Source organism: Chamaea fasciata, unplaced genomic scaffold (genome assembly GCF_029207755.1).
Source record: "Chamaea fasciata isolate MVZ Bird 193981 ecotype frontalis unplaced genomic scaffold, bChaFas1.0.hap1 SCAF_404, whole genome shotgun sequence".
Classification (NCBI taxonomy): domain Eukaryota; kingdom Metazoa; phylum Chordata; class Aves; order Passeriformes; family Sylviidae; genus Chamaea; species Chamaea fasciata.
Genome location: NW_027094489.1, coordinates 13,215 through 29,372, shown reverse-complemented (window position 1 = coordinate 29,372; position 16,158 = coordinate 13,215). Strand labels below are relative to the sequence as shown.

The 16,158-nt window shown below is 67.4% G+C and overlaps 1 protein-coding gene across 1 annotated transcript in view; it reads left to right on the top strand.

Annotated features, from left to right (window-relative positions):
• The window catches only part of LOC136305431 (ryanodine receptor 1-like), a 59,185-nt gene that overhangs the window by 32,056 nt on the left and 10,971 nt on the right, over window positions 1-16,158 (top strand). The window contains 30 exon segments of the mRNA XM_066208687.1: window positions 313-482; window positions 831-1,051; window positions 1,634-1,724; window positions 1,797-1,937; window positions 2,103-2,266; window positions 2,881-2,959; window positions 3,258-3,347; window positions 3,690-3,830; window positions 4,027-4,104; window positions 4,789-4,864; window positions 5,065-5,188; window positions 5,555-5,670; window positions 6,044-6,111; window positions 6,783-6,904; window positions 7,362-7,411; window positions 7,511-7,571; window positions 8,040-8,278; window positions 8,370-8,451; window positions 8,644-8,774; window positions 9,399-9,713; window positions 10,546-10,786; window positions 11,264-11,351; window positions 11,680-11,772; window positions 12,953-13,123; window positions 13,366-13,425; window positions 14,011-14,145; window positions 14,232-14,344; window positions 14,549-14,645; window positions 14,948-15,054; window positions 15,811-15,862. Of these exon segments, the coding sequence (XP_066064784.1) occupies window positions 313-482; window positions 831-1,051; window positions 1,634-1,724; window positions 1,797-1,937; window positions 2,103-2,266; window positions 2,881-2,959; window positions 3,258-3,347; window positions 3,690-3,830; window positions 4,027-4,104; window positions 4,789-4,864; window positions 5,065-5,188; window positions 5,555-5,670; window positions 6,044-6,111; window positions 6,783-6,904; window positions 7,362-7,411; window positions 7,511-7,571; window positions 8,040-8,278; window positions 8,370-8,451; window positions 8,644-8,774; window positions 9,399-9,713; window positions 10,546-10,786; window positions 11,264-11,351; window positions 11,680-11,772; window positions 12,953-13,123; window positions 13,366-13,425; window positions 14,011-14,145; window positions 14,232-14,344; window positions 14,549-14,645; window positions 14,948-15,054; window positions 15,811-15,862 (3,716 nt within the window).

Genomic DNA, 16,158 nt, shown 5'->3' with positions numbered 1-16,158 from the left:
GTACCCAAAACTGGGGGAGCAACTGTGGGAGGGGGCACTCACACACACAGAGAGGCTTTTGGGGTCTAGATAGACTGGGGGGGGCACAGATTTTTGGGGAGGGGGGACAGGGAGAAGGCCAGTCACACTGGAGGACGCCGGGGCTGGTGGAAATGGGGGTGCCCGGCTGTAGCTGGGGGGACAATCCCAGATTTTTGGGGTGACAGCAGCGTGGTGGAGCCCCCCATGGGGACGCCAGGATTTGGGGGGGGGGGGGTCTCCCAGCCGTCACAGGGGTGTCACGGAGGGTTTTTTTTTTTTGGGATCCCGCAGATGGGAACGTGGTGGAGCCCCGCATGGCCGCCAGCTTCGTCCCCGAGCACAAGGCGCCCATGGTGCTGTTCCTGGACCGAGTTTACGGGGTGCAGAGCCAGGAGTTCCTGCTGCACGTGCTGGAAGTGGGGTTCCTGCCCGACATGCGCGCGGCCGCCTCGCTGGACACGGTCAGGGGCACCCCGAAACCCCCCCGGGCCTCCCCAAAACTCCCTACGGGGTCCCTTCAGCCGGCAGCAGGGTCACCACTGTTCCCTCTCGTGGGATGGGTCTGGGGACCCCAAAGATTCCCTGTGGGGTCACTCTGGGGTCGCCCCAAATATTCCCCGGGCGTGCCCCGGATCTCCCCTCTGGGCTGGATTTGGGGTCACCCCACCATTCCCCGTTTGGCGCCCCGGGGAGCCCCCAAATCCCCGCTATGGGATGGACCTCCAGACTCACCGCGTGGGCTGGCTTTGCCCTCAGGGTCCCCGCGGTGCGTCCCTCCCGCCCCCGGTGACGCCCCGTTTGTCCCCCAGGCCACGTTCAGCACCACGGAGATGGCGCTGGCGCTGAACCGGTACCTGTGCCTGGCGGTGATGCCGCTCATCACCAAGTGCGCGCCGCTGTTCGCCGGCACCGAGCACCGCGCCATCATGGTGGACTCCATGCTGCACACCATCTACCGCCTGTCGCGCGGCCGCGCCCTCACCAAGGCCCAGCGCGACGCCATCGAGGAGTGCCTCATGGCCCTCTGCAGGTGGGAGCCCAAGTCGGGACCCAAGATGGGCCCACGCCCTCCAGGAGTCTACCAACCCAACCGCCATGGCCAACCCAACCGCCATGGCCAACCCAACCCAACCGCCATGGCCAACCCAACTGCCGTGGTCAATCCAACTGCCATGGTCAACCCAACCGCCATGGCCAACCCAACCGCCATGGCCAACCCAACTGCCATGGTCAATCCAACCCAACCGCCATGGCCAACCCAACCGCCATGGCCAACCCAACTGCCATGGTCAATCCAACCCAACCGCCATGGCCAACCCAACCACCATGGCCAACCCAACTGCCGTGGCCAACCCAACTGCCATGGTCAATCCAACCACCATGGCCACTCCAACCCAACCGCCATGGCCAACCCAACCCTCATGGCCAACCCAACCGCCATGGCCAACCCAACCACCATGGCCAACTCCACCGCCATGGTTGAGCCAATCCCACGGCCGCCGTGTCCCCTCCCCGAGGCCCGGCGTGACGCCATCGAGGTTCTCACGGTGCCCCGCAGGTGAACCCCAGCCCCCCCTGAGCCCCCATTTCCCCCCCCTCGCTCCCTCCCCAGGTACATCCGCCCCTCGATGCTGCAGCACCTCCTGCGCCGCCTCGTCTTCGACGTCCCCATCCTCAACGAGTTTGCCAAGATGCCCCTCAAGGTGAGCCCCGGGGCGGGGGGTCCCCATGGCTCCCCCTGAGCCCCCCAGAGTGACCCCCCCGTGTCCCCCCAGCTGCTGACCAACCACTACGAGCGCTGCTGGAGGTACTACTGCCTGCCCAGCGGGTGGCCCAACATGGGCGTCAGCTCCGAGGAGGAGCTGCACCTCACCAGGAAACTCTTCTGGGGCATCTTCGAGTCCCTGGCGCACAAGGTGGGCCGACGGGGCGGTGACACACCTGGGGGCACCTCAGGGACGCACCTGGGCCCGGCAGCGACGGGGGCGTGGCGGCAGGGGGAACGCGGGGATGGAGGTGATGGGGGTGACCGCGGTGACGCAGCTCCGGTGACGCCGCCGTCCCTGTCGCCGTCCCCGCAGAAGTTCGAGGCCGAGCTGTACAAGCTGGCCATGCCGTGTCTCTGCGCCATCGCCGGCGCGCTCCCGCCCGACTACGTGGACGCCAGCTACTCGTCCCGCACCGAGAAAAAGGCCTCGGTGGACGCCGAGGGAAACTTCGACCCCAAACCCGTCGAGACCCTCAAGTAGGGCCCCCCAGAGCCTTCCCTGGGCCCGCGGGAGCCCCCCGGCCCCACCTGCCCCCTGTGGAGCCCCCCGGCCCCACCTGTGCTCATCCAGAGCCCCCCGGCCCCACCTGTCCCCTGTGGAGCCCCCCGGCCCCACCTGTCCCCTGTGGAGACCCCCCGGCCCCACCTGTCCCCTGTGGAGACCCCCCGGCCCCACCTGTCCCCTGTGGAGCCCCCCAGCCCCACCTGTGCTCATCCAGAGCCCCCTGGCCCCACCTGTCCCCTGTGGAGACCCCCCGGCCCCACCTGCCCCCTGTGGAGCCCCCCGGCCCCACCTGTCCCCTGTGGAGCTCCCCGGCCCCACCTGTCCCCTGTGGAGCCCCCCGGCCCCACCTGCCCCCTGTGGAGCCCCCCGGCCCCACCTGTCCCCTGTGGAGCCCCCTGGCCCCACCTGCCCCCTGTGGAGCCCCCCGGCCCCACCTGTGCTCATCCAGAGCCCCCCGGCCCCACCTGTCCTTGTGGAGACCCCCCAACTCCATCCACCCTCATCCTCATGGAGACCCCCAGCCCCACTCAGAGCCCCGAGGGGTTCACCTGTCCTCATCCTCGTGTCCCCCCCGTGTCCCCCCCAGTGTCATCATCCCCGAGAAGCTCGACGGTTTCATCAACAAATACGCCGAGTACACGCACGAGAAGTGGGCCTTCGACAAGGTGGGGACCCCCCGGGACCCCCCGGGACCCCCCCAGACCTGTGGGACCCCCCGGGACCCCCCGGGACCCCCCGGGACCCCCCCAGACCTGTGGGACCCTCCTGGGACCCCCCGGGACCCCCCAGACCTGTGGGACACCCCCGGGACCCCCCGGCCCCTCTGGGCCCCCCAAAATCCCCACAACCCTGAGCTGTTCCCCCTCTGTGCAGCATCTGGGACCCCCAGCCCTGGGTGTCCCCCCCAAATCTCCCGTGTCCCCCCAAGAGCCCCCCCTGACCTGTGTCCCCCCCCCGCCCCAGATCCAGAACAACTGGACTTTTGGGGAGACCGTGGATGAAGAGGCCAAAACCCACCCGATGCTGAGACCCTACAAAACCTTTTCTGAGAAGGTACCGGGGTCACCCCAAACCCTGGGGGCCCCCAAAACCCTGGGGAGACCCCCCCCAAAACCCTGGGGAGACCCCCAAAACCCTGGGGACCCCCAAAACCTGGGGAGACCCCAAAACCCTGGGGACCCCCAAACCCTGGGGACACCCCAAACCCTGGGGACACCCCCAAACCCTGGGGACACCCCCAGACCCCTCCCGGTGGCCACCAAGGAGCCCCTCAAGGCCACGCTGGGAGCCCCCAGCCCGTTCCCTCCTCCTCCCCCCCACCCCCCCGATTTTTGGGGTGCCCCCGGATTTTGGGGAGCTCCCCCTGACCCCCCCCGGATTTTGGGGCCCCCCCAGGACAAGGAGATTTACCGGTGGCCCATCAAGGAGTCCCTCAAGGCCATGCTGGCCTGGGAGTGGACGGTGGAGAAGGCGCGGGAGGGGGAGGACGAGCGCGCCGAGAAGAAGAAAACGCGCAAGATCTCCCAGAACGCCCAGGTGGGAGCCCCAAAAACCCCCCAAAAACACCTGGGGAGGGGGGCGTGGGGCACCCCAGAGTCACCTGGGCGGTGGTCGGGCTGTGGGGTACCCCGAAAACACCTGGGGAAGGTGGGGAGGGCCAGTGGGGTGGGGAAGGGAGACCCCGAAATTCTGGAGTCCCCCTGACCCTCCCCCCCCCATGTCCCCTCCCCAGGCCACCTATGACCCCTCCCACGGGTACAGCCCCCAGCCCGTGGACCTGAGCGGGGTCACCCTGTCCCGGGAGCTGCAGGTGAGGATGTCCCCCCCCCGGTGTCCCCCCCGCGTTCCCTGGGGTCCCCAAGACCCCCAAATGCCCCCAAAATCGCCACAAACCACCCCAAATCCCCCCAAACCACCCCAAATCCCTCCCAAACCACCCCACATCCCCCCCAAATCCCCCCCAAATCCCCCCCAAACCACCCCAAATCCCCCCAAATCCCCCCCAAATCCCTCCCAAACCACCCCAAATCCCCCCCAAACCACCCCAAATCCCCCCAAACCACCCCAAATCTCCCCAAATCCCCCCAAATCCCCCCAAATCCCCCCCAAACCACCCCAAATCCCCCCAAATCCCCCCCAAATCCCCCCCAAACCACCCCAAATCCCCCCCAAACCACCCCAAATCCCTCCAAATCCCCCCCAAACCACCCCAAATCCCCCCCAAACCACCCCAAATCCCTCCAAATCCCCCCCAAACCACCCCAAATCCCTCCCAAACCACCCCAAATCCCCCCAAATCCCCCCCAAACCACCCCAAATCCCCCCCAAACCACCCCAAATCCCTCCAAATCCCCCCCAAACCACCCCAAATCCCTCCAAATCCCCCCCAAACCACCCCAAATCCCTCCCAAACCACCCCAAATCCCCCCAAATCCCCCCCAAACCACCCCAAATCCCCCCCAAATCCCCCAAATCCCCCCCAAATCCCCCCTAGGCCATGGCAGAGCAGTTGGCCGAGAACTACCACAACACCTGGGGCCGCAAGAAGAAGCTGGAGCTGGAGGCCAAGGGTGAGACCCCCTCCCCAAATTGGGGTGGGACCCCCTGGGACCCCCCTGGGACACCCCCAGACCCTGGGGAACCTGGGGGGAGCCCTGGGACCCCCTGGGACACCCCTGGGACACCCCCAGACCCCAACCTGGGTAAGACCCCCCACCGGGGGGCTCCGGGGTGTGGCCTGGGGGCTCCAAGGCCGATTTTTGGGGTGCAGGGGGGGGCTCCCACCCTCTGCTGGTGCCCTACGACACGCTGACGGCCAAGGAGAAGGCGCGGGACCGCGAGAAGGCGCAGGAGCTGCTCAAGTTCCTGCAGCTGCACGGATACGCCGTCACCCGGTGAGGGGGGACCCCGAAAACCACCCCGGGAGACCCCAAAATATCCACTGGAGGGGCCCCAAATATCACCCGAGGAGACCCCAAAATATCCACTGGAGGGGCCCCAAATATCACCCGAGGAGACCCCAAAATACCCACCCTGGGGACCCCAGAAACCACCCGGGGAGACCCCAAAATACCCACCCTGGGGACCCCCAAAAACCAAAATCTGGGGGTGCCCCCAAGGGTTGTGCGGCTCGGGGGTTTTGTGGGCACACGGGGAGGCCGGAGATGGGCGGGGAGGGGGCTCTGGGGGATTTGGGGAGGGGCTGCTGAGTTTTGGGGTGTCCCCCCCCCCTCCCCCGCGCACTTTTGGGGGGGTCTCAGGGGGCTCAAGGACATGGAGCTGGACACGTCGTCCATCGAGAAACGCTTCGCCTTCGGCTTCCTGCAGCAGCTGCTGCGCTGGATGGACATCGCCCAGGAGTTCATCGCACACCTGGGTGAGAGCCCGGACCCGGGGGCGCCCCGGAGCCCCCCCGAGCCCCCCAAAAGCCCCCCGAGTCCCCCCGAGTCCCCCTGAACCCCCCCGAGCCCCCATGAACACCCCCGAGCCCCCCAAAAGCCCCCCGAGCCCCCCCGAGCCCCCCTGAACACCCCCGAGCCCCCCCGAGCCCCCCGGGGTTTTCCCTGACCCCCCGGAGCGCCCCCAAATCGCCCCCGCCCTCGGCTGGACTTCACCCAGGAGACCCCGAATCCCCCTGAGGTCACCCCCAAATCTTGGGGGTCACCCCCAAAAGTCCTCCAGCCCCCCAACCCTGCCCCCAGCCCCTGGGACCCCCCTGAAGCCCGTTCTCTGCCCCCCTCCCCCCCCAGAGGCCGTGGTCAGCAGCGGGAGGGTGGAGAAATCCCCCCACGAGCAGGAGATCAAGTTCTTCGCCAAGGTCGGGGGGAGACCCCCAAATGGGGAGACCCCGAAATGGGGAGGGGGAGACCCCCAAATGGGGATGGGGGGGAAACCCAAAATGGGGATGGGGAGACCCCCAAATGGGGAGACCCCCAAATGGGGAGGGGGAGACCCCGAAATGGGGGAGGACATGGGGGGCTGGGTATTTGGGGCTCTTACAGGTTTTGGGAGGTCTTTTGGGGTTATTTGGGGTCCCTGTGGGGTTTTTGGGGTCCCTGTGGGTGTTTGGGGTCCCTGTGGGTGTTTTGGGGTGCCCTGTGGGGTGTTTGGGTGCCCTGTGGGGTGTTTGGGGTCCCCGTGGGTGTTTTGGGGTCCCTGTGGGGTATTTGGGGTCCCTGTGGGTGTTTTGGGTGCCCTGTGGGGTTTTTGGGGTCCCTGTGGGTGTTTTGGGTGCCCTGTGGGGTGTTTGGGGTCCCCGTGGGTGTTTTGGGGTCCCTGTGGGGTGTTTGGGGTCCCTGTGGGGTATTTGGGGTGCCCTGTGGGTGTTTTGAGTGCCCTGTGGGGTTTTTGGGGTCCCTGTGGGTATTTGGGTGCCCTGTGGGGTTTTTGGGGTCCCTGTGGGTGTTTTGGGTGCCCTGTGGGGTGTTTTGGGGTCCCTGTGGGGTGTTTGGGGTCCCTGTGGCCCCGCTGACCCCCCGTGCCCCCCAGATCCTGCTGCCCCTCATCAACCAGTACTTCCACAACCACTGCCTCTACTTCCTGTCCACGCCGGCGCAGGTGCTGGGCAGCGGCGGCCACGCCTCCAACAAGGAGAAGGAGATGATCACCAGGTGGGACCCCCGAGGGAGTGCCCGCCCCACAGCCCGGCCCCGGGACCCCCGAGCCCAAATCCCACCCCGGGACCCCCCGAGCCCCAAATCCCACCCCCGGGACCCCCCGAGCCCCAAATCCCATCCCCGGGACCCCCCGAGCCCAAATCCCACCCCGGGACCCCCCGAGCCCAAATCCCACCCCAGGACCCCCCGAGCCCCAAATCCCATCCCCGGGACCCCCCGAGCCCAAATCCCACCCCGGGACCCCCCGAGCCCCAAATCCCATCCCTGGGACCCCCCGAGCCCCAAATCCCACCCCCGGGACCCCCTGAGCCCCAAAGCCCGGCCCCGGGACCCCCGAGCCCCAAATCCCACCCCCGGGACCCCCCGAGCCCCAAATCCCATCCCCGGGACCCCCCGACCTCCCTGGTGGGGGTTTGGGGTCCCCCTGACCCCCCCGTGTCCCTCTTTGCAGCCTCTTCTGCAAACTGGCCGCGCTCGTCCGGCACCGCGTGTCACTGTTCGGTAACTGGGGGCACTGGGGGGGACTGGGGGGCACTGGGGGGGGACTGGGGGGGACTGGGGGGCACTGGGGACACAGGTGTCACTGTCCCCCCCCTCCAGGGACGGACGCCCCGGCCGTGGTGAACTGTCTGCTCATCCTGGCTCGCTCCCTGGACGCCAGGTGGGGACACACGTGTCTGTGTCTGTCCCCAATGTCCCCAGTAACCCCACTGTCCTCATTGTCCCCATTGTCCCCAAATGTCCCCAACGTCCCCATGTCCCAAATGTCCTCGTGTCCCCAAATGTCCCCGATGTCCCCAGTGTCCCCAATGTCCCCATGTCCCCGATGTCCCCAGGACGGTGATGAAGTCAGGCCCCGAGATCGTCAAGGCCGGGCTGTGTCCCTGTGTCAGTGTCCGTGTCCCCAACGTCCCCAACGTCCCCAGTGTCCCCGTGTCCCCATTGTCCCCCATGTCCCCGTGTCCCCAGGACGGTGATGAAGTCAGGCCCCGAGATCGTCAAGGCCGGGCTGTGTCCCTGTGTCAGTGTCCGTGTCCCCAACGTCCCCAGTGTCCCCAATGTCTCCAACGTCCCCAACGTCCCCAGTGTCCCCGTGTCCCCATTGTCCCCCATGTCCCCGTGTCCCCAGGACGGTGATGAAGTCAGGCCCCGAGATCGTCAAGGCCGGGCTGCGCTCGTTCTTCGAGTCGGCGGCCGAGGACATGGAGAAGCTGGGGGAGCAGCTGCGGCTGGGCCGGGGGACCCCGACGCGCGCCCCCACCAAGGGCGTGGCCCAGAACGTCACCTACACCTCGGTGGCGCTGCTGCCCGTGCTCACCGCGCTCTTCGAGCACCTGGCCCAGCACCAGTTCGGCGACGACGTCATCCGTGAGTGACAGCGGGGACACCGGGGGCTGGGGGGGGGACACGGGGACGCCCCGGGGCCGCGGCGGTGACGGTGACGGCGCTGTCCCCGCAGTGGACGACGTGCAGGTCTCCTGTTACCGCATCCTGTGCAGCATCTACAGCCTGGGCACCGCCCGCGGGCCCCTCGTGGACAGGTGGGGACCCCAAAAACCTCCCGAGGGACCCCAAAAACCCCGGGGGGACCTCGAAACCTTGGGAGAGACCCCAAAGATCTCAGGGGGGACCTAAAGCACCTTGGGGGGGACCCCCCAAAACCCCAAGACCGTGGCGGGGGGTGACCCCTCGACGTCCCCTGACGTCCCCCGGTGTCGCCCGTGTCCCCACAGGCAGCGGCCGGCCCTGGGGGAGTGCCTGGCCCGCCTGGCCGCCGCCATGCCCGTGGCTTTCCTGGAGCCGCGGCTGAACCACCTGAACCCCAGCTCCGTGTACAGCACCAAGAGCGCCCGCGAGCGCGCACGTGGGTGTCACCTGCGTGTCAGTCACCTGTGTGTCAGTCACCTGTGTGTCAGTCACCTGCGTGTCAGTCACCTGTGTGTCAGTCACCTGTGTGTCAGTCACCTGTGTGTCAGTCACCTGCGTGTCAGTCACCTGTGTGTCAGTCACCTGCGTGTCAGTCACCTGCGTGTCAGTCACCTGTGTGTCAGTCACCTGTGTGCCACCTGTGTGTCAGCTGTGTGTCACCTGCGTGTCAGTCACCTGTGTCAGTCACCTGTGTGTCACCTGTGTGTCAGCTGTGTGTCACCTGCGTGTCAGTCACCTGTGTCAGTCACCTGTGTGTCAGTCACCTGTGTGTCACCTGTGTGCCACCTGTGTGTCACCTGTGTGTCACCTGTGTGTCACCTGTGTGTCAGCCCCCTCCGCCACCTGTGCCTCACCCGTGTCACCTGTGTCATCCGTGTCACCTGTGTGTCAGCCCCCTCCACCGCCTGTGGCTCACCCGTGTCACCCGTGTGTCACCTGTGTCACCCGTGTGTCACCCGTGTGTCACCTGTGTGTCACCTGTGTCACCCGTGTGTCACCCGTGTGTCACCCGTGTCACCTCCCCCTGGCGTGTCCCCAACCGCTGTCCCCGTGCCCCCAGTGCTGGGTCTGCCGTCGCGGGTGGAGGAGCTGTGCCCGGACCTGCCGCACCTGGAGCGCCTCATGGGCGACATCGGCGGCCTGGCGGACTCGGGGGCGCGCTACACCGAGATGCCGCACGTCATCGAGGTGACGCTGCCCATGCTGTGCCACTACCTGCCCCGCTGGTGGGAGCGCGGCCCCGACGCCGCCCCCCAGGGCCCCTGGGCCACCGACGTCACCGGCCAGCACCTCAACGCCCTGCTGGGCCACATCCTGCGCATCGTCGTCAACAACCTGGGCATCGACGAGGCCTCCTGGATGAAGAGGCTGGCGGGTGAGGGCGGCTCGGGGGGTCCCGGGGGGGCTGCTGGCCCTGGGTGGGTCCTACAGGATGTCCCCAGGGGTGTTTCGGTGTCCCCGGGGGTGATTCGGTGTCCCCAGGGGTGTTTTGGTGTCCCCAGGAGTGTTTTGGTGTACCCATGGGTGTTGTGGTGTCCCCAGGGATGTTTTGGTGTCCCCAGGGGTGTTTCGGTGTCCCCAGGAGTGTTTCAGTGTCCCCAGGGATGTTTCGGTGTCCCCAGGGGTGTTTCAGTGTCCCCATGGGTGTTGTGGTGTCCCCAGGGGTGCTGCGGTGTCCCCAGAGCTGTTTCGGTGTCCCCAGGGGTGATTCGGTGTTCCCAGGGGTGTTTCAGTGTCCCCGGGGTGCTGCGGTGTCCCCAGGGGTGCTGTGGTGTCCCCAGGGTTGTTTCGGTGTCCCCAGGGGTGTTGTGGTGTCCCCAGGGGTGCTGTGGTGTCCCCAGGGATGTTTCGGTGTCCCCATGGGTGTTGTGGTGTCCCCAGGAGTGTTTCAGTGTCCCCAGGGGTGCTGCGGTGTCCCCAGGGGTATTTTGGTGTTCCCGGGGTGTTGTGGTGTCCCCAGGGGTGCTGCGGTGTCCCCAGGGTTGTTTCGGTGTCCCCATGGGTGTTGTGGTGTCCCCATGGGTGTTGTGGTGTCCCCAGGGGTGCTGTGGTGTCCCCAGGGATGTTTCGGTGTCCCCATGGGTGTTTTGGTGTCCCCAGGGGTATTTTGGTGTCCCCAGGGGTGCTGCGGTGTCCCCAGGGGTATTTTGGTGTCCCCGGGGTGCTGCGGTGTCCCCACTGTCACCGTTCCCCCGTGTCCCCCGCAGTGTTTGCCCAGCCCATCGTCAGCAAGGCGCGGCCGGAGCTGCTGCGCTCTCACTTCATCCCGACGCTGGGGCGGCTGCGGAAGCGGGCGGGGAAGGTGGTGGCCGAGGAGGAGCAGCTGCGCCTGGAGGGCAAGGCCGAGGCCGAGGACGCCGAGCTGCTCATCCGCGACGAGTTCTCGGTGCTCTGCCGGGACCTCTACGCGCTCTACCCGCTGCTCATCCGCTACGTGGACAACAGCCGGTGAGCGCGGGGGGCGGCCGCGGGGACGCGGGGACGCGGCCACGGTGGCCTTGGGGACACGGCCAGGGTGGGACGGGGACACGGCCAGGGTGGGACGGGGCCACGGGGATGGGGACACGGCCACGGTGGCCTTGGGGACACAGCCAGGGTGGGATGGGGACACGGGGACATGGCCAGGGTGGGACGGGGACACGGGGATGGGGACACGGCCATGGTGGCCTTGGGGACATGGCCAGGGTGGGACGGGGAAATGGGGATGGGGACACAGCCATGGTGGCCTTGGGGACACGGCCACGGTGGCCTTGGGGACACAACCACGGTGGCCACGGAGAGCAGACCCCGGGGCCTCGTTCCTGGCGGCCACGGGGGTGGTGACACAGGGGTGACCCCGCTGAGCAGCAGCGACGATCTGTGGACGGTGACCACGCCCCCGGTGGTGACCCCGTGACCCCCCGGTGTCCCCGTGTGTCCCCTCAGGGCCAAGTGGCTGACGGAGCCCAACGAGGACGCCGAGGAGCTGTTCCGCATGGTGGGCGAGGTCTTCATCTACTGGTCCAAGTCTCATGTGAGTGGGGGGCCCAGGGCGGCTTTGGGGGTCCCAGGGGCCTTTGGGGGTCCCAGGGCGGCTTTGGGGGGTCCCAGGGTGGCTTTGGGGGGTCCCAGGGCGGCTTTGGGGGGTCCCAGGGTGGCTTTGGGGGGTCCCAGGGGGGCTTTGGGGGTCCCAGGGCGGCTTTGGGGGGTCCCAGGGTGGCTTTGGGGGGTCCCAGGGGGGCTTTGGGGGTCCCAGGGGCCTTTGGGGGTCCCAGGGCGGCTTTGGGGGTCCCAGGGTGGCTTTGGGGGGTCCCAGGGGGGCTTTGGGGGGTCCCTGACCCCCTCCCCGTGTCCCCCCTCAGAACTTCAAGCGGGAGGAGCAGAACTTCGTGGTGCAGAACGAGATCAACAACATGTCCTTCCTGACGGCCGACAGCAAGAGCAAGATGGCCAAGGTGGGCCGGGGGCACCCCAAAACTGCCCCCCCTGTGCCCCCAGCCCACCCCAAAACTGCCCCCCTGTGCCCCCAGCCCACCCCAAACCCCCCCAGGACCCCTGAAACCACCCCAAACCCACCTGGGACCCCTAATTCACCCCAAAATCCCACTTTGGACCCCTAATTCACCCCAAACTCCCACTTTGGACCCCTAATTCACCCCAAACTCCCACCTGGGACCCCTAATTCACCCCAAACTCCCACTTTGGACCCCTAATTCACCCCAAACTCCCACCTGGGACCCCTAATTCACCCCAAAATCCCACTTTGGACCCCTAATTCACCCCAAACTCCCACTTTGGACCCCTAATTCACCCCAAAATCCCACTTTGGACCCCTAATTCACCCCAAACTCCCACCTGGGACCCCTAATTCACCTCAAGCCCCCCAAGCCCCCATCCTGCTGCCCCCCCGGTCCTGTTACCCCCCCAGATCCCCATCCTGAGGTCCCAAACGATGTCCCCAGTAACGTCCCGGCGTCCCTAACGGTGTCCCAGTGTCCCTAACGCTGTCTCTTCTCTCCCCCTCGGCTGCGGGCGCCGCTCCCAGTCTGGAGATGGACAGGTTAGCGGGGAGGGGCCGGGAGGGGGCAGGGGTCCCCCGCGGTTGGGACCCCCCAAAACTCCTGCGGGGTCCTGGTTCTGTGGGGGGCCAGCACTTCCGGGACCCCCAGCACCCGCCCTGGGGTCCTGATGGGGTCACTCGTGTCCCCGTCGTTGTGGGGTCGCTGCTGACCCCGTGTCCCTGTCCCTGTCCCTAATGGTGACCCCGTGTCCCTGACCCTGTGTCCCTGCTGACCCCGTGTCCCTGTCCCTGTCCCTGTCCTGGTTAACCCCGTGTACCTGTCCCTGGGCAGTGGCTCAGAGCAGGAGCTGACCCCGTGTCCCTGTCCCCATGTCCCCCTGTCCCTGTTCCCGTCCCCGTGTCCCTGACCCGGTGTCCCCTCCCCAGGGCGGTGGCTCGGAGCAGCTGCTGTCCCCGTCCCCATGTCCCCGTGTCCCTGTCCCCATGTCCCCGTGTCCCTGACCCGGTGTCCCCTCCCCAGGGCGGTGGCTCGGAGCAGGAGCTGTCCCTGTCCCCATGTCCCCGTGTCCCCGTCCCCATGTCCCCGTGTCCCTGACCCGGTGTCCCCTCCCCAGGGCGGTGGCTCGGAGCAGGAGCGCTCCAAGAAGCGGCGCCGCGGGGACAGGTACTCGGTGCACACCTCGCTCATCGTGGCCACGCTCAAGAAGATGCTGCCCATCGGCCTCAACATGTGCTCACCTGCCGACCAGGAGCTCATCGCGCTGGCCAAGGGCCGCTACGCCCTGGTGGGACACCTGGGCACACCTGGGGGGGCACCTGGGGGGGCACCTGGGACCCACAAATGTCCCCTGGCTTGAGGGACAGACCCCCGGCCTTGGGGACGTGGGGCTGGCCAAGGGGCTGCTGGGTGCCTGGGGTCACCTGGGGACACCTGGGGACCCTGCAGAGCACAAGCCCAGGGTTTGGGGACACCGCCCGTGGCTCTGGGGCCCCCCCTGAGGTTGTCCCCGGTGTCCCCCCACTGCAGAAGGACACGGACGAGGAGGTGCGGGAGTTCCTGCACAACAACCTGCACCTGCAGGACAAGGTGAGCCGTCACCTGTGTCACCTGTGTCCCCAGGAGCCCTCTGTGCCCCTCATCCCCGATGTCCCCAATGTCCCCAGGTGGAGAACACGGGCTCGGCCCGGTGGCAGATGGCCCTGGCAGTGTCCCCAGTGTCCCCAATGTCCCCAATGTCCCCAGGTGGAGAACACGGGCTCGGCCCGGTGGCAGATGGCCCTGGCAGTGTCCCCAGTGTCCCCAATGTCCCCAATGTCCCCAGGTGGAGAACACGGGCTCGGCCCGGTGGCAGATGGCCCTGGCAGTGTCCCCAATGTCCCCAATGTCCCCAGGTGGAGAACACGGGCTCGGCCCGGTGGCAGATGGCCCTGGCAGTGTCCCCAATGTCCCCAATGTCCCCAGGTGGAGAACACGGGCTCGGCCCGGTGGCAGATGGCCCTGGCAGTGTCCCCAATGTCCCCAATGTCCCCAGGTGGAGAACACGGGCTCGGCCCGGTGGCAGATGGCCCTGGCAGTGTCCCCAATGTCCCCAATGTCCCCAGGTGGAGAACACGGGCTCGGCCCGGTGGCAGATGGCCCTGGCAGTGTCCCCAATGTCCCCAATGTCCCCAGGTGGAGAACACGGGCTCGGCCCGGTGGCAGATGGCCCTGGTGCGCCAGGCCGGGCGGGACGACGACCCCGACAGCCCCGAGCAGGTGGTGCGCAGGGTGCAGGAGGTGTCGGCCGTGCTCTACCACCTGGAGCAGGTGTGGGCGGCTCGGGGGGGTGCCGGGGGGGGCTGGGGGCGGGTCCCAGGGGTGCCCAGGTGACCCCCAGGTGCCCCCACCTGCAGACAGAGCACCCCTACAAGTCCAAGAAGGCCGTGTGGCACAAGCTCCTGTCCAAGCAGCGGCGCCGCGCCGTCGTCGCCTGCTTCCGCATGACGCCCCTGTACAACCTGCCCAGGTGGGCACGGGGACGCTGGGGGGGGACTGCGGGGCACCTGAGGGATGGGTGGGCACCCAGGTGAGTGCAGGTGAGCTCAGGTGACACCGGCTGGGTGACACCTGGAGGGGGGGGGGGGGTCCAGCTGAGTCCAGTTGTGCCCAGGTGTGCCCCAGGTGTGCCCAGGTGCGCCCAGGTGTGACCCAGGTGCCCCCCTGTGCGCAGGCACCGGGCCTGTAACATGTTCCTGGAGTCGTACCGGCTCTCATGGCTGGGCCGGGAGCAGCCGCCCTTCGAGGATCGCATGATCGACGACCTGTCGGTGAGGGCTGTCCCCTGGGGGACATCCGGGGGGGCTTGGGGACATCCCGGGGGCTTGGGGACATCCCGGGGGGTTTTGGGGACACCCCTGGGGGTTTGGGGACACCCCTGGGGGGTTTGGGGACATCCCTGGGGGTTTGGGGACATCCCGGGGGGTTTTGGGGACACCCCTGGGGGGTTGGGGACATCCTGGGGGTTTTTGGGGACACCCCTGGGGGGTTTGGGGACATCCCGGGGGTTTTGGGGGACACCCCTGGGGGTTTGGGGACACCCCTGACGGGGTTTGGGGCTGTCTGGGGACAGAAGTCGGGGCGGGAGGAGGAGGAGGAGGAGGAAGAGGCGGAGGCGCGGCCGGACCCGCTGCACCAGCTGATCCTGCACTTCAGCCGCACGGCGCTCACCGAGCAGAGGTGACCCCGAAATCACAGCGGGGACCCCGAAATCCCACCGGGGACCCCGAAATCACAGCGGGGAACCTCGAAATCCCAGCGGGGAACCCCGAAATCCCACCGGGAACCCCGAAATCACAGCGGGGACCCCGAAATCACAGCGGGGAACCCCGAAATCACAGCGGGGACCCCAAAATCACAGCGGGGAACCCCGAAATCACACCGGGAACCCCGAAATCACAGCGGGGACCCCGAAATCCCAGCGGGGAACCTCGAAATCACAGCGGGGACCCCGAAATCCCAGCGGGGAACCCCGAAATCACAGCGGGGACCCCGAAATCCCAGCGGGGAACCTCGAAATCACAGCGGGGAACCCCGAAATCACACCGGGAACCCCGAAATCACAGCGGGGACCCCGAAATCACAGCGGGGACCCCGAAATCCCACTGGGGACCCCAAATCCCACTGGGGCTGGAATCTGTAAACCCCAAATCCCACCGAAGATCAAGAAACCCCAAATCCCACGGGGGGGACCCCAAATCCCCCAGACCCCACTGGAAAATCCCCGAACCCCACAAAGGAGACCCTAAATCCACCCCGAAACCTGGGACGGAGCCCCGAAAACCCGGGGTTGGCACCTCGGGGTCACCTGGGGACACCTTTTCGGGGTCCCCCTTTTTTTGGGTGGGCGGGGGGTTTCAGTAGGGACACCCCAAAAGGCGCAGACCTTTTTTGGGGTGTCCCCCAACCCGCGTCCCCGTCCCCAAATCCCCGCAGCCACCTGGAGCAGGATCACCTGTACATGGCCTACGCCGGCATCATGGCCAAGGTGGGGCAGCCCCGGGACCCCCAAAACCGGGGGGGACACCCCGGGGGGGGGGCTCGGGGATTGGGGTGGGGTCCCCAGGGATGTTTGGGGGGAGCCAGAGGGGGGATCCCCGGGGGGATGAGGGACTTTGGGGTCCTCGAAGACTGGGGGGATCCTGGGGGATTTGGGGGGGTCCCCAGGGATTTGGGGGGGGCACAGGGGGGTTCAGGGATGGGGATTTTGGGGGTCCCCAGGGATTTGGGGGGGGTCACTGGGGGGTGCAGGGATGGGGATTTTGGGGGTCCCCAGGGATTTTT